Source organism: Arvicola amphibius, chromosome 6 (genome assembly GCF_903992535.2).
Source record: "Arvicola amphibius chromosome 6, mArvAmp1.2, whole genome shotgun sequence".
In the NCBI taxonomy this organism is placed as follows: Eukaryota; Metazoa; Chordata; class Mammalia; order Rodentia; family Cricetidae; genus Arvicola; species Arvicola amphibius.
Window position 1 is genome coordinate 51,380,090 of NC_052052.2, and position 25,733 is coordinate 51,405,822.

General features: G+C 43.3%; 1 protein-coding gene across 6 annotated transcripts in view; it reads right to left on the reverse strand.

The window, feature by feature from the left end:
- Fggy (FGGY carbohydrate kinase domain containing) overlaps positions 1-25,733 on the reverse strand; it is a 368,123-nt gene that overhangs the window by 123,144 nt on the left and 219,246 nt on the right. For all 6 annotated transcript variants that reach the window (XM_038332750.1, XM_038332754.1, XM_038332751.1 and 3 more), the window contains one exon: positions 8,381-8,488. In XM_038332750.1, coding sequence (XP_038188678.1) covers positions 8,381-8,488 — 108 coding nt within the window. The remainder of the gene's footprint in view (positions 1-8,380; positions 8,489-25,733) is intronic.

Genomic DNA, 25,733 nt, shown 5'->3' on the forward strand with positions numbered 1-25,733 from the left:
AGAAAGAGAATTTTTGATCAGTTTCACTTATGAATATAGATGTAAAAATTCTCAAGAAAATACTTGCAAACTGAATCCAAGAACACATCAAAAAGACCACCCACCATAATCAAGCAGGGTTCATCTCAGAGACGTAGGGAGAGCTCAACATATGCAAATTGATAAATCTAAACCACCACATACACAGACAGAAAGAATAATGTCCTTGGTACTGGAAGGTACCCAGCATTCTACCAAAGGAGAAAGGTAAACACCAACCCAGCTACGAGCCTTGCTATCTCCAATGGTGACCTGCCTGCAAGGCGGACCAGTGCAGTAGTGGCACAAAGCTCCTGGGAGTGACCAAGCAATATCTGCTTCATGAGATGGAGCCCATCCCAGATACTACTAGGATGGTGAAGAACCTGAAACTAGATAGACCATGAAGCTGGGGAAGACATAATACTACTAAAGAAACAGCAATAAATGACTCGTAATGACATTCTGCTATACTCACAGGGCAGTGTCTTGCTCAGTCATCATCAGAGAAGCTTTCCTTTAGAGTAGAATACAGAGACCTACAGCTGGACCACGTGCTGAGAGTGACAGAATTTGGAACACTCAGCACTAAATGGGATATTTTCATCAAATCCCTCCCTCAGGGGTCAGGGAACCCTATGGAAGAGGATGTGGAAAGACTGCAAGAGCCAGAAGAGATGGACGACGCCAAGGAAAGCAGGTGTTCTAAACAAGGCAGAATAACGCACAGAAGGACTTCCAGAGACGATGGAGACATGCACAGGGCCTGCACAGGTCCCAGTGCTGAGAGGGGACATGGACATAAGCCTCCACCATTAATTTGGACATTATCTCCAATTGATAAATATTTGCAAATAAAAAGTTTTTTTTCCAATGGAGTCTCACTGGTATATGATCTAGTCTTAAGAGTAGGCCCAGCCCCAGCAGTAGATGACCAAAACAAAAGCAATCTGAAGGCAGTTTTGGAGGCTCATGGCCTCAAAATGCTTTGTCAGGTTTGTTTGTGTGTTTGTTTGGTTAATGCTTATCTTTATTTGTCCTTTGCATGCATATATATAGTATATATATGTATATAGATAGTATATATATACTATATATATATACTATCTATATATCTATATATATATATAATGGCTTCTGGTTTTGTGCTTTTATGGGATTTCTTGTCTGTGAGTGTGTGTGTCTCTGCATCTATATGTGTTCCTTATGTTATTTTCTTAGGCTTGTATGTTTTTTGTCCTGTTCTGCTTTGGTTGTTATTATCATCATCACCATCATTATATGCCTATTTGTATTCTAATGAGAGGAAAAAAAGAAGAAAAGTTGTGTATTTGGGTGAATGCAGAAGTGGAGGATCTTGGAGAATTTAGAGGAGGGAAGACCATAATAAGAATATATTATACAAAAAAGTATTTTCAATAAAAACCTTAAAAAAGAAAGATACAGGGTTGGGCGGTAGTAATGCATGCCTTTAATCTCAGCACTTGGGAGGCAGAGACAGGCAGATTTTTGTGAGTTCAAGGAAGCCTGTTTTAACAAGTACTACTTCCAGGACACAGAAAAAACTTGTCTCACAAAAACGAGAGAGAGAGAGAGAGAGAGAGAGAGAGAGAGAGAGAGAGAGAGAGAGAGAGAGAGAGAGAGAGAGAGAGAGAGTCAGTCAGTCAATAAGTAATTATAATAGGTATGCTGAGAGACAGTGATTAGTGCTCCCAAAGAAACATGGAAATTCCTGAAGGAAGGGAGGTGATTTTAGAATGGGCGACCAGGGAAGCGCTTGTTGAAGATGACACCTAACCTTACACATTCATAGCAGATGCAGAAACTATGGAAGGAAAGCACTTCATACGCACAGAATATGACTGGGTGCAGAGAGTGGGCATGAAGAAGCAAAGGTGAGAGCTGTTCAAACTGAAGAGAGGGAGACATGAGACACATCAAGCAGACAGGCCTTCAGCTCCTACTCTAGAGCAATGGAAGCTCGCAGGAGAGTTTCTATCATGGAAATAAAGAAATCTCATTGGCTTTTAAAAAAGAACATTCAGGGATTCCATTTCTGAAATGGCTGATGCCTTTTGCAATTCTCCAACAGACAGCTATTATGCATACTAATCAAAGTACCGGAAGACATTTACCTCTTTATATGTTGAAAAAAAGAATCAGTTTTCTGTAATTTCTATATTGAGAAGAAATAATCTGAAAGTAAAGTAAATACATGAAAATTAAAGAGACAAAGATTTTTGTCAGTTGACCTGCACTATACAATAAGCCAAAGGTAGTCACTCAGTTTAAAAAGAAGTTACCAGACAGACAATTAAACTCTGCAAAAGAAATGAAAATTATCATCATGTAGGTAATACAAAAACAAGTTTGTAGTTTCCAGGATTTCCTTAAAATATGCCTGACTATAATGGAATGGACTTGTTCCTACCCCAAATTCCAATACTAAAGCTTGAATGTTTAATGTGCTTGGAATCATGATTACAATAAACATTCTAAACCTTTCTGGGGGTAATCAGAGTTAAACATAGTTTTAACAGCGGAGTTTTAACAACACAACTGTTGTCCATATAAGAAGAGGAAGAGATACCAGATGTCCAGACATAAATGTGGAGGAGTGTCTTTACCAAAACCAAAGTATTTCATAACTTGGATCATAGACTTCTAGCCTGCGGAACAGGAAGAAAAGCAATGTATATAATTTCTGCACCCATAATGTGGTAATTTGTTATGTCAATCTGAGCGGAATAATATGCCATTTAAACCACACAAGGTAATGACTACCTCACTGTGGGTTTTCTATGATAGGTAGATACCATGCACAGGATAATGCAGGAGTAAGAAGCTGGGAGAGTGGTAAACAGAGCGCTAGCAATGACGGCTTCTTATGCTTGATGTAAAGTAACATGAAGTGTGCTCAAAACAGAAAGGTTTAGGATGTTTGTTATAATCACTAAAGCAGCCCTTAAAAATAATGCAAAAAATGTACCTAGAAAACCACAAATCAGTGGAACTTACAATGGAACTGTAAAAATCCAACAAATAGAGAATTAATCCAAGATAGCAGGAAAAAGAGACAACAAAGCAAAACACCAAAAAGTGACCACTGAAAACATTAGATATGCTAGATCCATTCAGATGAGTCTTTCCAATAACATAAAGAATCTAAACACTCCAGAGAAACCCTAGGAATTATGAGACTGGACAGAAGAGGAAACCGTACCTCTGTGTAGTATACAAAGCATGCATGCTCCATAGGCGAGAGCAGAGGCAAAGGGGGGGGGGGGGTTGGTGACGGCTCCGAGGAAAGGGAAGATAAAAACCTGTGACTGCTGATAGACTGGGAGGTGGAACCCTTACAACTGATAGGTTAGACAGTGGAGAGTGGGAAAATTAGCAGTTATGAATTATTCCTAAGTTTTTGGTCTTAAAAATTATCAATTATAGCTCCTTAGCGATACAAAGTCAAGCTGAGTTTCCCATCTGGGAGGGCAGCAGCTACTGCAGTCAGACAGGCAGTGAGTCTTGACCTTTTCTGCCCACCTCCCTGACACCTCACCCATCTTCTCCAATGACAGCAGTGCTGGTCTAAAACCTTGACCTGTCTTTTGGGGGCTACTTCACATCTAATCCATCAAGCAGTTCTGCTGGGTTTACTGTAAGAACATACCTCAGATTTGGTGAGTGCTCACTGCCAACATGATCCTCTCAGCTGACCTCCTGCAGTATCTCTGGCCAGTGAGTTCATCCTCCCACCCCACTATCAATGCATAACAAAGCAGGCTGACCCTTAAAAGTCTCAGCAGCTGAATCTCATGGCCTGCTTCGACTCCAGGGGCTCTCTATTTCACTTTGGATAATAGTGAAAATCCTTACAGGGTCGAAGATAGGACTCCACTTTCTAACTCTTCTCCATTGATGTGCCCCCATTGCTGTTTCTATAGTATCCCGAGCAAGCAATTTTCTCAGGCTCCATGCACTGATGCCCTTGGCCTGATATATTCTTCCCTAGTCTCCAAATAGCTAACTGCCTTTCCTTTCACATTCTTTGTTCAAATATCACTTGACCACCTTATTTAAAATTGTAAACTCTGGGCTGGTGAAATAGCTCAGCACGTAAAGACACTTGCTGACAAGATTGACAACCTGAATTAAATCCTTGAAACTCACATGGGGTAATACATAAACCTCCAAAATCTCCCATTTGATTTCAACATGTGCAGTGCACTCTGGCATGCATGCCCCATCCCCATGTGCATGTGTACACCCCATCACACATATGCTTAGGCATGCACACACACACACAAACACATAGTAGAACATTAAACAAAATAAAATTGCAAACTGCTCACCTAAACTCACAGCCACAACTTTTACTAATTTAAAAATCATATGATATAAAATGAAATGTATTTATCAGTTTGCATTATCTATCTCCTTTTAGACCATACACTTGAAGGTGGTACAGATTAGGCTGTTTGGTTCATTATTTACCCATTCATAGTAGTATTATAGTATATATAGTAGCATGCAATAAACTCATTCTGATGAGTTTAGACTTAATTCAGGTGTAAAAGTTTGACCTGTACTGTAAAAACTTCCCTAGCTGTGGTGTAAAAAGGGATTAGAGAGGAAAGATGTGTGTTGAGGAGCCAATTAGGTTGCTCTGCAGAAGGAGGGAAGGGGAAGCCACGGTTGGTCTGTATCTGTATGAAGTCCTCCCACTGCACCATGTGGGATGGGGCGATGGGCTGGGTGCACCCCTCCGTAGAGCACAGATTCAGTCAACACTGGTGCATGCATGCGTATCTCACAGTCCTGCAAAACCTGCCAACCGAATTTGCTTCAAGACACTTAAATAGGATGCCACCACAACTAACAGCGAGTGTTTCTCAAAGGAGTCTACAAAAGAAGGAAATACTCAGAAACATAGCTTCTCAAAAGTGAGGGCCAGCTGTGGTAAGATCTGGCAGCAAACTGGCTCTCATTTGTGACTTTACACTGAAATACAGCTGCAGGTGATTTGATCGAGGTGCATCGCCCTTCTCTACTAGTAAAAGAGAAATATCATGGAATTCATGCACATACTGTGAAGGTCAGGGGAAATGCTGATTCCCCCTCTCACTTTCTTCGCTGTTGTTGTTTTGGTTCTTGCTCGTTTTTTGAGATGGGGTTTCTCTGGGCAACAGTCCTAGCTGTCCTGGAACTAGCTCTGAAGATCAGATTGGCCTCAGAGATCCACCTGCCTCCACCTCCTGAGTGCTGGAATTAAAGGCGTGCACCACCACTGCCTGGCCTGAAATGTCAAATCTTAATGGATCTAAACACACTTGCCACACAACAGGTTCTTAGGAAATGTGTGGCCTTATCTTTTCAGGACACTACAGGTATACTACCAACTATTCTATGTGCTATGATAAATTGTACTTATTATTAGGACTGTGCCCAGCTTTCTTATTTGATGCCAGACTACTGGAGCGACCTCATTCTTGCCTGGTCAGCTGTGAGAGATCAGGTAATCCTTGCACATCAGTGAATGAATGACCATCTCCTTGAATCCAACTGTCTCATAAAGTCAATGCCACTTTAGAAGCGGCTCAGCAACTGGTCTATGCCCAACTAATAAAAAAAAAACCCAACTCCAACTGAGGCAGAGAAGAACTGCTGGAGGGTGAATAAGCAGCCCCACTGACTACATGGAGTGAGTGATATGTTGTGCAAAAAGTCTATGCAAAAAAACAAGACTTTCTGTGTAGCTTTTCTGGCAACTCAGCAGGCTCAGAACAATGCTTGCAGGGTACTCTGTGGTTCAACTAAATCAGTCACTCCTAGGAAATAATAAGCAGTAAATATCAGTGAAATTCAATATGTGAATCAAGTGGATAATGAGTTTAATTCTCTATTGATTAATTAATTTTGCTCATCCACAATTTCAATCATGTATACAACGCACTCTGGTTACCCTCTGTCCCCCTATGCTCTCTTATTCCCCTCCCACTCCTCCCAACGTTACCTCTTCCCTACCTGTCCCATTCCCAGACTCATGACATTTGGGTTTGCTTTTTATTTAGTTTAACAGGGCCGTCTGTGTCATCACTGGATTGGAAATATCACTTGGAGCCTGATGACCTCATCAGCAGGTACAGAACTGAGGGCAATGGTTTTCCCTTTCCCTGAATCTATCTGTAGCAAACAGTTCAGCAGTGAGGGGCGGGGCACCCTGAGTCCCAACCCCCATCTACACTTGGTGGCTGATGGTCCCATCTCTGTGCAGATAATCAGACCTTTTGAGAGTTCATAATCACCATTGTATATAGCCCCAAAGGAAACATTTGATGGCCCTTGTTCCTATCTTCTGACTCTTACATTCTTTTCATTTATCTTTCTCGTGTTCCTTGTGACCAAAAAAGGATGGTATAAAAACTTTGCTAGGCATGCCACTGTTACTTATTCTCAGCACCTTGTGTTGTCATGGGTCTCGGCATCCACTGCAGTCATGTGGGTCTAATCATTAGTTAACTGAAACGGCAAGGGCCCCAGAGCCAGAAAAGAGCAAGTGTTCTTAACCACTGAACAGGCTCCCTAGCTCTGTGTGCCACGAGACTTTTAGGTTGGACTGTTTTTCTAAATTATGACATTAACTTGAGATCTTGGGGACAAGAAAGGAAAGATTAGGTTTTAAGCATGATATGTTTATCAGACTGAAAGGAAATGGATTGTGCTAGATTTTACTGTCAACTTGATACAACCTAGGATCATGTGGAAAGAGGAAACTTCACCTGAAAAGTTGCCTTGATCAGATTTAACTGAGGCCATGTCTGTGAGAAACTGTCCCAACTGATGACTGATGTAGCAAGGCCCATCCAACCACACTGTGGGTTTCCTTGTGTAGGTGGAGCTGAGCTGGCTGAGAAAGCTGTCTAAGAAAGACAGACAGTGCAAGCAATCCTGCAGTACTCCTCTATGGTCTTTGTTTCAGTTCCTGACCTCGGGCTCCTGCCTTGACTTCCTGATCTGACTTTCCTTAACCAAAGACTGTTACCTGGAAGTGTAAGCTGAAATGAATAATTGGTTTTGGTCACAGTGTTTAAACATAGCAACAGAGAGTAAGCCGAAAAGTATGTTTATATGGCCTTACTATTTACCACTTTTTAAAAAAAGAACAATTCATCCCACACAGAAATTTAGGACTAATGGCACTCATCCTCAAATATACTCTCATATCTTCTCATGTCAATTCTCTCCCTTGTTCTCCATTTATCTCCTTTGGATCAATACAAATGACTTCTCCCTGCAAAGAATTTTCCTAGCCTAGCAGAGAAGCTGCTAATAGTACAAATCTTACTTTTATGGATCTTCTTTTTTCCCTCTTCAACACTTCCAACAATCCAACACATTCCTATTAAGTACCTGCTATGGATAAAGAACCAGGCTGGATATAAAAAGAGTCATTGCATTGCTCTTGTTTTAAGGAGCTGGCAGTGTTCTGAGACAGCAAATCAGAAAGCTAGTTAGAGTACCTGTGTGCTCAGCCTGGCTGGAATACTCCCCATCTTGTTCTCACACATACATATAAGCACATACAGACACGCCCACTCGAGTGAATTCTGGGTGACTCATATCTTAATTCATATGTAAGCTCCTCAGAAAGGCTTTCTTTGAACTTAGGCTAGATTATCTGGAATTATATCTTAAATAACAAGTAAATCATCAAGATATTAAATAATTCTGAAAGGATAGCGGAGAAACAAGCACAAAGGGGCAGAGGAATAGAATCATATGAGTCACAGGGTACTTGTGGGTTTGTTTTTTGGTTTTTGGTTTTTTTGAGACACTGTTTTCCTGTAGCTTTGGAGCCTGTCCTGGAACTAGCTCTTGTAGGCCAGCCTGGCCTTGAACTCACAGACATCCACCTGCCTCTGCCTTTCAAGTGCTGGGATTAAAGGTGTGAGCCACCACCACTGCTCTGCTTAAGAAGAGTTCATTAACAGTCTAGCCTAAGTATATTTGTGGGTCTGGAGGAGACAGGCCATGGAGATATAAGTGCCCAGAAAATTATCTGGTTTGGTTTGCTGAATTGTCTCTAGGACTGCAAGGAACCACTGAGGGAATGACAGCAGGTAACACTGCCATTTCAAAAAGGGAAACAGAGAATGATCAGTGAGAGAAAAGGCTGGTTACTGCAAGCTGAGCAGCACCATTCATTTAGTGAATACATACTACACACCACAGACACTGAGGATCAGGCTCTGGGCTGACTTCTGACTTCAGAGTTGCCAGCATTCCAGCCCCTGGGTGTATGGGTGATGCGGTAAGATGGTATAATCACATTCACAACCACATGGAGAAAGGACCAACTTACCAATTTTCCTGTCACGCTCTGACCACCTTCATTCAGCCAGAAGCCAGGGACCATGGCTGAGAAATACGGTCCCCACACACCTGGTACAAAAATCGGATCTTTGCTGATCTGGAACAGAAAGGACAATATGTGTGAAAACCATGACCCTCCAGGATAGAGGGAGTCTTATTCTCCTACCACTGAGTTCCTACAGATTCTTCTTATGTATTTTTTATAATGGAGTAATCATTCTCTCCCAAGGAAGGGCATGACTCTATCAGTGAAGGCCTTGCTGACCAATTTATCCAGAAGTCAAAGCAGCAAAAGTGACCATTTTGGACAGCCACTGACCAAGTACATCAATGCTAGCTAGCTTCCTCTCTAGGGCAAGAATAATGGTCTCTATTCTCCGCCTTCCAGCATCTACACAAGAGAAAGAGGACAGCTTAGATCAGGTCTATAATGTCAGCTACCCATGGCTAAGAAGCCAAAATCTAAGGCTTCCTGATTCCCCCAACCTTCCCGCATCTACACAAGAGAAAGAGGACAGCATAGATCAGTCCCATAAGGTCAGCTACCCTGGCTAAGAAGCCAAAATCTAAGGCTTCCTGATTCCTCCAAATGCTCTAGGCAAAACAAAGCCCCTCGTCCGCCTGGGTTAATGAAATTAAATGGCTAACTCTGCATCCTTGTCATCATGATTCAGTGAGATTAAGCCAGTTAGCTATAAGCAACCATTTAAATGGCTACATTTTGGTTTTTAAGAAGTTAATGTATAGTCAATGAGGAAAAAGCCAAAGTGCTTGATCCTTTTGCTTTATAAACTGCAGCCATTCAAGGCCAGCTTTTTCTCACTTGAGTTAGGTTGGAATCTTGTTGATATGATTACATGAGCTATTTTATGACAATAAATTTCCCCCTTTATTTGTTATATTCTGCTTTCGATATGTGGTAAGAGAGAGCGATAAATTCTTAAAGACTTAGCTTGAGAAGATTAACAGGAGTTAGTTAGATGATGGGGAATGGGCTACCACAAACAAAGCCCCATGGGGGAGGTACTCTGAAGTTCAAGATTCTGCAGTGCTATTGTAGCAGACTATTGTGCTCCTTTAGGGAAAGGGAGGTAGGTAAAGGAAGAGCCAGAATAGGAGAAGCTGGGCCACTTACTCATGTGACTATAAGGGTATGGGTCACTCCTCTACCCAGCAGAAATGACTGCCTAAGTCAGAGGTATGGCTAAGGCAAATGTTCCTGAGAGGGAGGGGAAGGCAGCTCGGCACTCACTGTCTACTCCACCAGGTCTCAAGGAAGAGGATCTGTTCATTCACTTATTCAGCACGTATTCATCCAGCTTGGAACTACGCTAAGCTCTTGAGATAGAGAAGAAAACCGAGTAGCTGTAATTTCTGGCCTCACCAGCATGGAATGGAGATGGAGAGACCTGTAATCACCCCAATGCCGACTACCCGGGCACCTTTCCACTCGGCTGCTCATTCTTCACATCTGTAGGCCTTTAGATCTTCACATTTGAAGGAAGCAAGGAACAAGGGCAATGAAACTGTACAGCACTATTAACTTTAAATTCTGTCAAGTAAGGGGGCCATTATGAAAAAGAGGGGGGGGTTATTTAATACCTAAAATCGGAGCAATCATTTTAGTGTAGAAGGGACAAGTTTCTACAAGAAAAAGAGTTCAATTTCCATGATTATAATCATTCGTCCTAGTTCTCCAGATGTTTTCTGCATTCTATGGAGACCCAGATGTGGAGCAGGTACTGGAGAAAAATGGTAAAAAGGAGCAGAGTCCATGCTCTCTCCAATCACGCTATTTCAAGCAGATGGCCAGAGTGGCCGCTCACGCTCTCAGCTCACCGGGGTAAGCAGAGGACGCAACACCTTCAGAGCTAAAACCTCCAATCATTACAATGCCCCACTGGGACAGCTGCTTACCTTAAAACAAGAGGTGATCACACTCTCGCACAAGGGTGTGATTGCAGGCCAGGAAGGGAGTGGAGGAAGCAGAAAGGAATCTCAAGAGCACCAAAAGTGAGGGATCTAATCGAATCAAGAGGAGAGCCACAGGGCAGCGGGTCAGGACGGTGTGTCTGTGCTCACATGTGTGTCTGTGCTCACACGTGTGTCTGTGGAAGAGATGGGAAGTACTCCAGCCACAGTGAGCACACGCTAGCTCACACTCAGTTGTGTCTCTCCATCTTTACCCAGTGAAGTTTTTTAGTTCATGCTAACCTTAGGTATGCAAGCTCTGAAGAGGTCCAGTAGGCAGGGCCTTATTTATATTTATTTACTGAGGGTCCAAGGTTTAGACTGGTGAGTGACCAAATTGTTTCTTGTTTTGCAACTCTTTTCTTTTTTTGGGGGGGGGGGGGGTGGGGAGGGAGGTTTTTGAGACAGGGTTTCCTCTTTGTAGTTCTGAAGTCTGTCCTGAAACTTGCTCTTTAGACCAGGCTGGTCTCGAACTCACAGATATCTGTCTGCCTCTGTCTTCCAAGTGCTGGGATTAAAGGCGTGCACTACCCACCACCCGACTTTTTGCGAACTCAACTACATCTGATACACTAGAGCAGAGAAGTTTATATACAGATACAAAACCTCATACATAGACATGGACAAGCAGACTTGTCCATAGTCAAACAGCTGGTAAATGCCTGAGGTGGAGACCTCAAATCTTCGGCTATACTTTTTATTTTCCCACAGACGGCTTAGGAAGGATATGCATGGCCTTAGTGAGGACTTCTATTGCTGGGATAAAACATCTCGTCAAATCAACTTGGAGAGGGGAGGGCTTACTTCAGCTCAGGTCTTCCCATCAAAATCCATTATAAAGGAAAGTCAGGAGAGGATCCTGGAGGCAGGTGCTGGAGCAGAGGCCATTGAGGATCACTGCTTACGGTCTAGCCCACTCATGGCTTGTGCGTACTGCTTTCTTAAGTCCTCCAGGACCACTGCCTAAGGATGGCAGTGCCCATGGCGAGCTTGGTCCTCCCACATCAACCATCAAGCCAGGAAATGCCCTACAGATTTGCCTACAGGCCAATCCTATGTAGTCATTCCATATTCTTGATTAACTTCCCAGGTGACCCTAACTTGTGTCAAGCTGACACAAAATCCAGCCAGCACAGGTAGCACTCCCTACCTCCCGGCCTAGCCCCACAATTTAAAGATGCTATTATGCTCTCGTAGCAGGACTTCACTGAGAGACCGTAGCTCTACTACTCACAAATGTCCAACGGAGGCTTCATTTGGTTCAGTCTTGGGAGAGGGTTTAGGCTGTTTGTGATCCCTCCTTGGGCATAACACATGCTTCTCATCAGACATTCCCAGTAAAGGAAGGAAACAAAGTGTGCTTCCCATCCTTTCCAGCCCTGTGTTCTCAGGGGAAAGAGCCCGTTTGTTTTGAGGGAGAATGAGAATGCACATTTGTGTATTTATGTGTCCTTTAATCCTTCACAGTAAACATAAATATTTGAAAATATTTTTACCAAAGCTCCTTCCATGCTGATTGCTATCTTGGCTTAAGGGTTGCTCTGGGAGGCGGGAGATCATTGCACACACTAATGACAGGTGTCCACAGAGGATGCTAACTTCCTAGTCCTAATTGTGCCAACTGGCAGCAACACGGTAACTCAGACTGGGAACTTGCCCTGGTAGAAATGGCTCAGTTGTTATAATAGAGGCAGATATTATCCCTATGGTGTACACGTGTGAATTAAGGCAGAGCATGTTAACATGTGTCCAACATTACAAAACCAGGAAGTAGTCACCCCAAGCCCTCTAAAGCAGTGGTTCTCAACCTCCCTAATGCTGCATCCCTTTAATATGGTTCCTCATGGTGTAATGAATCCTAACCATTAAATTATTTTCACTGCTACTTTGTAACTGTAATTTTGCTACTGTTATGAAACGTGATGTAAACGCCTTTGGGGATAGAGGTTTGCCAAAGGCAGTGTGACTCACAGGTTGAGAACCGCTGCTCAAGAGTTTTATACTTGATTGTGATAAATTACTATCTTGTTCCAAAATCACCATCTTTTCTTTTGACCCTTCATATACATTTGAAGCATAGAAAGTAAGGGTATCCAAGCCAACAGAATCACTCAAAGTCCACCATACACCCTTGTCTTGAAGACAAATAAATTAGGATATGGTATATAGAAGTATGTGTGTGAAATACTATATATATATGTATATATATATATACATATATATATATGTATATATCACACATGCATACACACACACACACACACACACACACACAACTGTTTAGATCAAGCTGGCCTGAAATTTAAAGTAGCCCACTCTGGTGGCCTCTGAGTGGACTATTTTAAGTGTCTGGAGCCTCCTGTTTTAGCCTCCAAATATTGGAATTGCAGCAAGAACTACTACATGCTTGGCTTGAGTTATATAATCTTTATTTCCAAAACATTGCTCAGAAATTTTCCCTGATAGAGCTGTAAATAGAAGAGAGGGCATAGGTCAGAACAGACTCATCTCAGTTGTGTTCCTCATCGTGATACATACTAGACAAATGATTCTCCTCAAATTAGACTCTCCCACCCTTAATCCCTGATTTCAAATGGAAGGACTAGCAGTAATCTCTGCAAGAATGGAGGACACTTACTTGTACACAGACACAGCTTATGGTGGAGCAAAAAGAGATGAGCTGAAAACCCAGCATAAAAGTGCTCTTCTTTTAGTCAGTAATATTGATAATGACGTTAAAAATGAGATGAAATCAAAACAGTGTATTTTCGAAGGTTAGACCTGGAAGGCTGGCTATTATGGCACACATACCAAAAAAAAAAAAAAGAGAATCAAAATGAACTCAGAGAGCTAGAGCACTACAGTAAGATTCAATAAGCTATTAGTTAGTATTTATTTAATGATATAGTTAGTTTTGGAGGTTATTTAATTTATTTATTCATTGTAGAAGGCTGGCAATATTCTCTTGCACAACCTAAGTGCAGGCACAAGGACATTAATTTTGGTATCAGTGTTAGCACTGAACTCAGACGGTAGATGCTTTAATCATGTTTGGTCTATATTAAATTACAAAATGACAACATTGTATACTATGTTGTCACACAAAGTTTATGACAGTCTGAGTGAGGCATAATTCTATTACTACACCTAAGGTCATAAATGAAGTCTAAGCGAAGCAGGTCAAATGGTTGGAAGAAAAGTCAGTTCAGTGCTTGTCAGAATCACCCCACCTAGTTCCCCTTTTCAACACCGTTCTCCTCCCTTTAAGATGGCTGGGGCAGCGGTTCCCTGTCTCAGCACCATTCTCCTCCCTATAACATGGCTGGGGCAGCGGTTCCCTGTATCCACACCATTCTCCTCCCTATAAGATGGCTGGGACAGAGAGGCTTTTCTCTTTAAGGGTTTCTAAGATTCCACAGAGTTAAGTCATTCCATCCCGGCTGGTCAACAGGAACACTCCATGAGATATTTCAGTAGACTGTGCGCTCACATGGTCCAGAGTTCATGGGACTGAGTCAGTTTGTCTCTTGGGGCTTCTCCAAGCACCTACTTATTGTATCACCCAACTAATCTTCTGTCAAGATTATTGGAAAGCCTTTTCTAAAAAAACTGTTAACTTTACAGACTTTATTTAATGGCTACCATCTATAATATCTCAGAAATTAGCTGGGTGAGACCTCACAAAATATTTGTTTGATGCATACTGAGTTCAGACTACTGTTTAAAACACGATAAGATAGGGAGATCTGAGCTTCCAAGTTATGCTGTGTCCAACTTCCTATACTCCAGAAACTTACAGTCTAGTCTAGAGCTGTGGGTTTAAGACGAGTTGGGGTTGGGAACACTTGGGAGTATACATGCTTATCCAGACTTTGAGTTTCCCTGTGTGTTTGTCACGCCAAACATACCAAACATAATTCCAACCCAAGGTGCACAAGGTGCATGAGCAGACTCCTATCAAGATCAGAAATGGCAGATTCAGGGGCTAGAAGCCACATTCCAAGTGTTCCTGCCTCTATGCATGTCAGCTCAAGCTAGCTGTCAGCAAGGATGCCACTGACCCAGTTTTATCAAAGGCTATGCACCTCTTAGCTAGTGAATGGCAAAGTCCAGGTACATTCTCACAACTCTTTGGGGGAGAGGTGACTGGCTGGCAGCAAGAAGCTACCACAACTCCCTCTGTTCCTTCCCATCCCATCACCCTGAGGCTGATCTGACCTAAACCTCTGGCAGGACAGGAGGCAGGCTCCAGGCACCAATAGTCCTGGGAGAGAATAGGGGGCTTTGTGTGGACTGTCTGCTACCAGGTTGCAATGTTTGGAGCGTAGCAGCCGGCCTATGTGGGACTGAGTATTTCCATAGTCATCTCTTCTTCCAAGTGGACCGTGTATCATCTTGCCAGAGGAAAAAAAAATACATTTATACATCTATTTCTGCCAACTTCCTCAGGACTGCTTAGCACACATACACACACATAGAAAAATAGCCTGGAGAAATGTTTATGAATGGAGGTTCTGAGTGTTCACCTCTCAGTTTGCCCTGCTCGGGCTGGACTATAATAATGAGCTACTAGTGTGCCTGTCTCTCCCAGGAACCAGTGAAGATAAAACTATTTGCTATCTTCAAGGCAGTGAGAATGATAGAGTATCGGGAACGAGGGCTTTGGTGCTAACTAAAACTAGACAATTCTGCTTAGGCTATGGATTGGCCATGTGATTCTGTGTCTTCCTGAGGCTTAGTTTCCTCACCCGTAAGTGGGGATAATCATCAACCAGAACCATGTCCAAGACCTATGTAGTCCAGTGTGCACAGAGATGCTGGCATCCACTGGACTCTTGAACAGACTGTTAAGCAGCAGGAGGTTTCATTCAATTCCTTCTTGAGATAGTGGAAAGCCCGGAGCTCTGACATAACTTCAGGCCATCCTCCGCCTTCCTCCTCCTCGTGATCTTCTACCATGCTCATTTTATACCATGCCACTTCTGGGGCTCATCCACTCCAGTGTGTGCAGTGACAGTTTGTGTGCTGTAAGGTGTCACATGTTCACCTCAAACTCAGACCCACCCACCCCTGCTCCTGAGTTCCGCACTAATTATGTGACTTGCATGTCTAATTGATATGTCCGAAAGAGAATCTATCACCCTTTTTCTTAGGGCTATTCTTGATATAAGATTTCAGTCTTAACTTTTTATCTTTTCATCTGCCCACAATCAGTTCATTCCGTTCTACTGTGCACTCTCTTCTCAAGCACAGTCCCTTCCCTGTGGCAGTTGCCTGAGGACTAACCCATCATGTCTTGCTTGTACTATTTCAACGATTAACCTGATTCCCCACCTCAGTTACTTTCCTCCTCCCCTCCGTCCACTCTACCCCCACTCAACCTAAATTCCCTATGTCCAGCAAATGAACTTTCTAAAACAAAAGACCAACTGTATTATTACTTAATATTGATTCGTGATGAATGACGGACTTTCTGATCTGGCTTTTCCTTATTTGTCTGACTTAATCACAATATTATTATTTTCTGATTCTCATCCCTATTGTTTTTAAGTTTATCGTGAACTAATCCCTGGATTTATTGAACAACTTAAAATTTCTTCAAGTGAGCCATTGTCTTTCTCATCTCCCACTCTTCATAATTTCCCATCAGACTAAAAGGCTCTCCATCCTTCTGAGACTCAGCTCAGAGGTACTGGTTTAGAACAATTCCTCCTCTTATAGGGGACCCAAGTTTAGTTCCTAGAACATAGGTGGAGTGGCTCACGAGTTAGGAGGACCAGACAGTGCTGCATTCCACCTGTCCCTGCACTCAAATGCTCACCACCACCCCCATAGCTATAAATAGATAGACTCAGTTTGATAGGATCACCTAGGTACTACCTATTTTTCTCTTCTTTTCTTTCCTTTTTTTCTTTCATTCTTTTTTTGGTTTTTTTTGAGACAGGGATTTTCTGTGTAGCAGCCCTGGATGTCCAGGAACTCACTTTGTAGATCAGGCTGGCCTCGAACTCACAGAGATCCATCTGCCTCTGCCTCCTGAGTGCTGAGATTAAAGGCATGCACCACCACCCATCCTGGTTTACCATTTTTATACACTGACTTGCTCCTTAATAATTCATTAAATGTTCTTGCCTGCATCTTCCCTTAACTCTGCATTTCTCATATTGTAGCTTGTTATTCCATGTTATGTATATATTTCTAAAAATATGTATTAAACCACGTTGTAAACTAAACTATGACACAAATGCAGGACACAGCCATTATTCCAATAACATGGCAATGCCACTCAAATTAAGAGCAATGATAGATGGTAAAATTTGTTTAGTGGTTGAGCAAGAGTATAGCTCAGTGGTACAATAATTGTCTAGCATACAAAATTCTCTGAATAAACGCCCTAGAACCAGGGTAGCGTGAGGCAAACAAGTCCAATAGCCTTTAAGTGAAACCTGATTCATAAAGCTTAGGTTTGCCAAATATTTTGTATGGAGGCTGTTAAAAGGTAATAATTCTCCAATGATGTGTTTTCCCTAGAAAGCTAATCTCTTTATTTTACTCTGAACAAAATAAGTATATATGATGACTGTCCACAGTTATCTCCTTGGCCTAGCAGTTTGAGCAAAGCAGCAACGTACTGACAAGGTCTGTTATCCAAGCAAACAGTCCTGAATTGCGGGAGGTGGGGAGAGCCCAATGTTACCCATGGTAACACTGGGTTACAACTGAGTCGGCTGTAAATTGGACTCCTTAAGCGCTGGAGACTTCATTCTCTATACTTTCAAGACCCACATGTGATCACAGCAGAAATGTAATCCATATGTTTCTCATTCGCTTGTACTTCACCCAGCCAGAGCTTCATTGCAAAACACTGAAGAGCCAACTTTGAAGCCATCCAAATGTTTACCCAAGTCTCCTCTGGCTGCAAACACGAAGCTGCAGTTGACCGCCTGTGTACAAATCCCTATCTGGCTCCCATGAGTTCAAACTGTTTCTCAGCTTTGAATTCTCTGATCTGTGACTCTAAAGAAACACAATCTTATCATGCATCTCTTCCATAACCTAAACAAATTCTGTGAGTAGGCAGATATGGGTCCCTCCTGGGGATCCAGAAAGGGAGGACAGCCATACAGGACAGGGCAGGAGAGAGGAGAGAACTAATGAAGAAGAGGGATGCTCTGTCTTCACCAGATGGAGCCTTAGTTCTGCTGCTTCAATGTCAAGCAGCCAAGTGGACCATCTCCTCTTTCTGTGAAATCCCCCCAAAGTGGGCACAGTATTAGCAGTACTGATTGCCAAGTGGCTCACACAGACAGGCTGATGCTCATTTTATTGGAAGTTAACCGTTAAGAAACCCTCTCTCTCCTGCAGACTTTAGGTTACGGTGGAAGAATGCCTGGGGCAGCCTCGCAGCTGGGACTGATCAGAGGATGGCAACAGAAGGAGATTACATGCCTACTCCCTGGCCACATACGTAGTCCCTTCTTACAGTGTGCTTCTGACGTACTCCCCCTTATGTGTGATTGGCAAACTGTGACCACTTTCCAACTCTTCCTGTGTTTCCCTTGTACTTAGGTTTTTCTATGATTCCAGGGTCTGACTTTAGACACCATCTCCTGTGTCTAACCATTCACTTGCGTTGCTCTAATATTCAATGTTCTGTTTTAACGTACCGTGTGACTTTTGTTCTTAGCATCTTCACCTGAAATACAGGACTGCTCTTACGAAGATGCTAAGAGGAAGGTGGCGCTTATTTAGTATAGAGTTGGTTCAAGGGCCTGGCTCATTTGGTGACCTATTGAACTGTAGGCTGTGTGCATCGCCTACATATGGATCAAGGTGCACTTCCTATTTAGGACCTGGAATTCCTGTGAGAGTTTCATTTAAAAACTAAGGCCTGCCACTACTTAGAGGAGAATTCTCAAGTGAAGCACAGCAGTTGCACTAGCTGGCGGGAGGAGAGCGTGCAGGGCATTCTGGTATCACCTCTGTGATCCATCACAGGAGCAAGCATAGAGAAGCGTCACTCCATCCAGAACATATATTGTAAAGGCAAAGAGAACCTTGGCCAATATGTAGAATGGTAGCTCACTATGTAACTCTGACTAGCCTAGAACTCATTCTGTCGATCAGACTGGACTCAAGCTCACAGAAATCTACCCATCTGTGCCTCTCAAGTTATGGTATTAAATTCCTTGACTCTTTAAAGAAAATCCAGTGATGGCCTCCAACTGTTACAAGGAAGTTTCCTTGATGAGGAATGAGGACCACACTTAGCTGTGGGAATAAAGACAAATAATTAGAATGTAGTTAGGGATTATGCTACTTTGGTAAAGTGGTGGCTGTAGGTTTTCCTCTAAGATCCATGGCTTCACTAGCCCTGGGTAGTTGGCTAGGTTTCCAGTACCGGGCATCATATACATACAAACAAACATATATACACACATACAATTAAGGAAAACAGAGGCCATGAATTTGAAAAAGGACAAGGGAGGGTATAAGGGAGGGTTTGGAAAGGAGAAAGGGGAAGGGGAAAATGATGGAATTATATTATAATTGCCCCAAAATAAATGACATTTTTAAAAAGTCACCATCTCTGTGCACAGGCATCAGCTATTGCCTTTTGAATGTATTTCCCGAAACAACCCACTCTGGGTCCCAGATTTGGCTCAGAGGTGTTCAAGGCATCCATGCAAGTCAAGGTATGAAGAATTCTGCTCTTTGTAACTCTTCCTCCATTTTTGGCCTAACATAAGAGGATGAAGTCAAAATAGCTAGGCAAAGATGTAGCTATCTAGATGTGGTATCTCCCCTTTGTGATTACAGAAGTATTATAAAGAAAAGTGTTTACCACACACAGCTAAGATGCCGGAGTGAGGCTCACTGTGCATATCTTTAAAAGAGACTGATGAGTGCATCCAGAATGGTAATGGTTAGATAGCATGGAGTCAAGAGGTTGAGCGAAGATGAAAGCCCCATTCCTTGAGTACCTATGGACAGTACAGAGGTGACACATTGTGGGGCTGGCAGAAGTGATCCCAACCCTCCTTCTTGCCAGCATTAGAGCAGACCCTGACTCTGCCATGGGTCAGTTCTGAGGGGCTGTATATCTCCAGAAAAAACATGTGCCATCTCCATATGAGTCTACTCTCAGATATTTAACCCTAGCTGTAAGACCTAGGTAAGCCTGAGTCTTCCTACTCAATTTTGATAGGAAAAAAAAAACTTTCAGTGAGTTAACTCTCAAGTACTAACTTAAGGTGTGTTACAACTAAGACCAAAGCAGGATTTAACCAAATCTGACTCAAAGTTAGTCTCTTGTGGAATACTTTAATTAGAGAGAGAGAGAGAGAGAGAGAGAGAGAGAGAGAGAGAGAGAGAGAGAGGAAAGAAAGAAAGAAATAGAAAATAGAGAGGAAAGGAAAGGAAAGGAAAGGAAAGGAAAGGAAAGGAAAGGAAAGGAAAGGAAAGGGTGGCAAAAACAAGGGTTGGAAAGCCGGGCGGCGGTGGCGCATGCCTTTAATCCCAGCACTCGGGAGGCAGAGGCAGGCGGATCTCTGTGAGTTCGAGACCAGCCTGGTCTACAAGAGCTAGTTCCAGGACAGGCTCCAAAGCTACAGAGAAACCCTGTCTTGAAAAAAAAAAAAAAAAAAGAAAGAAAAAAAAAACAAGGGTTGGAGACAGGGCAGACCGACAGCATCTTCCTCCAGCTCAGCTTTTCCTCCAGCTCAGCTCTTGGGGCATACATAGATATGTACCCTGTCAGTTCAATAAAGTTGGGGGATATCCTGCATGAGGAAGGGAGGCAGAATCCCACAATCCCTGTTATCTCCTCCATCTTCTCTAAGTTAAAAGCCGTGCTCTGAGGTGAAGTGGAAAAAATAATGTACAGTTGTTTTACATTTAAACGTGTTCTTATGAAAGAGAGATGGTTTGTAACACTGAGACAGGGAGGGGGGACTCAAAGAAGAGAGGGCACGGAGGAAAAGCTGATCTGCGGGCGGGCGCTTAACCTCTGCCTGTACACTAGAAAAGACCCTACTAATACGTAAGGTATGCAAACACTGTAGAACAATCAGAAACAAATGAGATGAGGGCTGCGGAGTAACAGGATTCAGCTGTGGGCAGTGGCTAGGAGGCAGCTTTTGTTATGAATAGATCATCTGGACGGGAAGCAGGCCTGACTGCAGCCCTTGCAGTAGGTCTTTCGGGCTATGAGAAAGCACTGGCGCCCATCTGGACTTCCTCAGGAGAAAGAGAGGGGACGAAAACAACTGTCAGGAAAATATATGGCACGATACGGCCTGGTCCTCTGAGGGTAGCTTAAATGGAAACTGTACGCTATTAATTTGTACTTAGTTTGCAAACCAGCGACAATGATAACTGCCCTCATTTTTAAAATAAAAAAAGTATAAAAACGCACACAGTGGGAGTGGAGGGAGGGGAGCTAAGATTTGCCAAGTAGTTACTACATGACAACGCGTTTTTATTGGTAATCTCCATGGTGATCCTGGCATTTCCTAGTTTCCTAACAAGAAACCCTGAATTTTGGAGCTCAAACCCTTCCCAAGGCCACACAGATGTCACTGTGGCAGGATGGGGACTGAATTTGGACCTGTCTGACTTTATAGCTTCCTGTTTAAGTGGCCACCTCTGAGCAATTTAGGAACCATGGAGTCAAGGAACATTTGAGGCTTCAAGGAACCAGCCATTCGCCTTCCAAGACTTTGATTATTTCCAGGGAAGTAGGGTTTCAGAGAAGGGCTATGGACCCCTTCAAGGCTGAGGGCCCTGCGAGAAAAAGTCTCTGTGTTTGAGCAAAGCTCACTTTAGGAGTTGGTAGACTTTCCCTCTTCTCTGCCCTTACCAGGCGGCACAGAAAAGGAACTGGTTTGACTTTCAGCGTTGGCAATTACAGAGAACCCATAACGTCTTCTGCATGTGATACGTGCATCTTGTCATTGAGCTGGCTATTTGAGAACCTTGCTCTCACCTTAGGGACAGACGCCAGGAGCAGGAGCTATTTTCGACTTTACTGTTTGACTCACGAGATGGTAAAGTGACCAAGCCTGGAGCCTTGTCAGGACAGAGCAGGCTTCCGCGTGAGAAACTCGGGATGGGGAGCTGGATACTGAGGTGGGAAACACTGAATCTGTACTGTCAGTCACAGCATAGAGGAGGTCTATCTCAGTCTACCAATGGGAATGACAGCTTCTTGAAAAGACAGACAGGAATATTTTCCTGCCGGGCTGTTGAAAAACTAAAGGCAGGTGAGCACAGAAGGCCCCTAGGTGCTGTCTTTTCAATTTTCTCTTCAGGCTTCAGATAGTCTTGCTTTGCCATGTGCTGATTATCTGACTTTCTGTCTTCTTAATTACTCGGAAGTATTTAATCCACATTTCTGTCTGAGTTCAAAGTACAGATTGGTCTAGTTAATACTAGTAAGAGGAAAACAGCAACGGTCCCAAGTAGGGAGGGCACGGCTGAAGATGGAAGGTTTGGGTGGAAGAAATCTGGGGCTCATTCTCATGCAGGACCACAAAGACTGCTCCGTTTTCAATTTGTGTCTCTACTGGGTTGATGTAAGAAGATAACTGATGTTTACACTCAAGGCATTTGTATTAATTGATGCTCTCTACTCACCCCAGGAGACTTTACATAACAGCTGCCTCCTAGGATTTCAGGGCCATTAACTGAGATCTTACAATGCAATGCAACTGTTTTGGTCTCTGAAAGAACAGTTGCCTGATAAGAGGCAGGAAAGTACCAGAAGAACCTGGAGCGGGTTGAAAAATCAAATCTGCCCAGAACAGAGGCACAGGTTTTCAGCAAGCATTTCATTTAGTACCTGGATGCTTTTCAGACCTTGAGGAGACAGATGGAAAACATCCTGGCCTTGTCCAACTTCTCAATGGAATTGGAATGTCTGACAGTCAACCCCCAAATGGCAAGACATTCTGTTAAGTACCTCATCAGGGATCTAAGTTCTTAGGACCAAACGGAATAAGATGCCATTCTAGCTTCAGTATAAGCAGCATTTAAAAAAAAATTCACTATGTAGTCACAAGATTCTCAGTATCCCAGGTCATTAAGTATGCAGCAGGAGAGAGATGTGTAAACTGTCCTTCCTGAGAGCACAATGGCAGACAGAGGGTAACTCTGAAGGCTCTAGAACAGTACTGGGACAGTGTGAGTTTTTTTTTTTGTTTTTGAATGGAAAAATAATCCCCATTCTCATCTTTGCCACTTAGTAGTTAGTTGTCTACGATTCTATGGCTGATGGTTCATCTGGCCATCATGGCCATTGGTTCTGCTGCCTGAGGGTTTTGGGGGTCACAGGCTGTGTGAATGTTGCTCAGAGTGCCTCCTCCTTGGCTCCACGGGCTGTTTGAGTGCTCCCAGGGCTCCTCCTTGGCTCCACAGGCTGTGTGAGTGCTCCCAGGGCTCTTCCTTGGCTCCACAGGCTGTGTGGGTGCTCACAGGGCTCTTCCTTGGCTCCACAGGCTGTGTGGGTGCTCCCAGGGTTCTTCCTTGGCCCCAAAGGCTGTGTGAGTGCTCCCAGGGCTCCTCCATGACCCTGAGGAGCTTTTGAGAGGGGCAGAGTATGGCAGCATGTGTGCTTTCTTCTCTTGGTGAGTTGAAGAGAAGGTACTTGGTCTAAAATAAGTTTCTCCAGAAATTCCTTCACTGCCTTACTTCATTCTGTCCATCACTTTCCCCAAATCCACCTATTAAATAAGATATCATTATTTGTGTGTGTGTGTGTGTGTGTGTGTGTGTGTGTGTGCAGGTGCCTGTGGAAGCCATAAGACTGTGTTGACCCTCTGAAGCAGGAATTACAGGTAGTTTCAAGCTGTCAGACATGGGTGTTGGGTATTGTAGTTGGGTCCTCTGGAAAGCAGCAAGCACTTAACTTAAATCATCTGTCCAGCTTCTTCCCATCACCCTTTGCTTCTTCTTCCATTCAATGTACCAACCCTGCTGGTTTGACCTTGTTTTTTAAATTATCCAACCAATTTAAGCACAAAGCCAGCCCTTAAATGGCCAGTCTAGGAACCATAGCTAATGCTTCAAACCTGCCAGTGTCCATATTCAGCTTTCATGTCAGTAAACCTTTCATCTTTCATCTTCTTAGGGCATATCTTGTCTTGGGGACTTAGTTTGAATTTAAACTCTCCTTGATACCCTTAGCACAGCTGTGTGTTATCCACAAGTCTCCTGCTCTGCAGATCTGGGAGAGGAGGACCACTGAGAGCTCCACTGTACAGAGCACCAGGCAACTAAGTTAGTTGCTAAACATAGCTCATGCTCGTTTAGGAAGAAACAGAGTTGAGCTTCGAGTTAAAGAGTTCAAAGACAGGCCGGCTACTCACTACGCAGCTGGGCAACTCACTTTCTCAGCACTAAGTTGAGGATAACAAGGTTTATTAAAGACACTATAAGAGTACGTATAAATATTTTGAAATCCTTACCCCATGGTAATTATTCAAGTGTTCATTGGTTGTATTAACTGCACAGGGCAGAGTGTGGCTCCATAAATTCTTTCCATTTTATGATATGTTGAATGTAGAAGTGTGTAAGCACCCTCACAGCCTTGCAGAGCAAGAGTAGAGAGAAAATCAAGAGCAATAGGAGTTGGAGGCCGTAAGAGTGCCAGATGTTGTAGGGCTGGCTGGGTCTTCATTAGGTCAGTGACTTCACTGTTCCACGAAATGGGAAGACTCTGCATAGTTCTGAGCAAAGGAATCATATAATCAGAGTTATAATTTGAGGAGACTTCCTTGGCTATTATGATGAGAATAAACTGTCAGGGTCCAGGAAGTAAAAAGGGACTGGGTCAGGAGACATCATAGCATACGGTAAATTTTGTTTGTTTGTTTTGAGACAGGGTGAACCTGAAACTCACAATGCCTCGACCTCCCAAGTGTTGGGACCACAGCCACACACCACCAGTCCCATGCAGTCTCGTGCTGCGGTTTAATGGGATGAAATGTAGCATGAGATCCATCAGGACAGGAGCAGGGAGACAAACGAGGCAGAGCCTGTGTACAGCATCCATGGAAGCCGTTGCATGGTGGCAGGCACGCGAAGAAGCCTTAGCTTTCTCAATCTCTGCTTCCTGTCATATCTGTTCCTTCAACTGTTTTCCAGGTTCCAGGATGGAATTTTAGATGGAACCATAGTATTTTTACTCTTTCCAAAAATAAAAAGTTCAGTGACAGAAAGAAAACTTGTCGGGTAAATGCCCTTGCTGTGTAAGCTTGGAGACCTGAGTTTGATCCCTGGGACCCACAGGAAAAGAGGAAGACAGAAGAACTGACTCCACAAAGTTGCTCTTTATTCTCTACTCTTGCACCACAGGCCCTCGTCACAACACAAACACATTCAACAACAACAATCATAACAATAATAATAATACCCTTAAAGTTTTGGGGGCACCTCCTGATATTGTGTGTACCCTCCATACCAACGATCTGAGCTCCCAAGCTGACTAATTGAAACTTCACCCTTGTGGAGCCATAGCTACTTTCAGGTTTAAGCAGAATGGTAGGAAGAGGCTTCCCTGCTACCTTGCTATGTAGGCTTCCAGCTGTGACTTTGAGCTCTTCACATAGGGGATAGAGTCCCTAAGAAAGTTATTAGTGGACTATGTGCCTGTGACCGGGTTTCAACCTGTCTCAGAGTATGGTGCAGAACTGACTTTCTGGATGGAGCTCCCTGACCGTGGCAAAGCATAAAGAAGCAAATGGTCTCACTGAAATTTCTGGTGGCTCAGCTCCATTTGGAAGATGGTTTCTGCCCTTCAGGAGATCTTCTTGATTGGGTCCCTTTTAAGGGGCCTTTTTTCAGAACTAGAGCTGGCACCCCCTTTTTCTAGAGAGGTCGCTTTTCACTACGACCTCCTGTTATCTTCTGTGAGGATACGCCATGTTTCTACTTTCTGTTTTAACATCTCCAGCACAGCAGCTAGTCTTGACCCCTTTCCTCAGACTTGCCGCTGACATTTTCCACCTCCATTTTACATGTCCAGAATGCCTTAAGATGACCCGCTTGATATTTAGGAAACCTTGCACTGGTGAGCTGGTCTCTGGCCCTTTAAAATCCTCTCAGATAGAGAGACAGCTACGGTGCCTTGTGATACACAGCTGGAACAGACAGCATACACGGAGGAGAGAAGTGGACAGAGCAGTGCCCACAGTGTAAGTTAGCTTCCCCCTTCTCCAGGCAGAAAACTCCAAGTCACCAAGCTTCCTAACAATAGGTATTCTAACAGAAATATTACATAAAAGAGCTTTTGAAAACAGAGGCACATCCACAGATTAGAGTTAGCAAAGAGTACTGCACACGAATGTGGTACTCTTGAACTACCTGGTTTA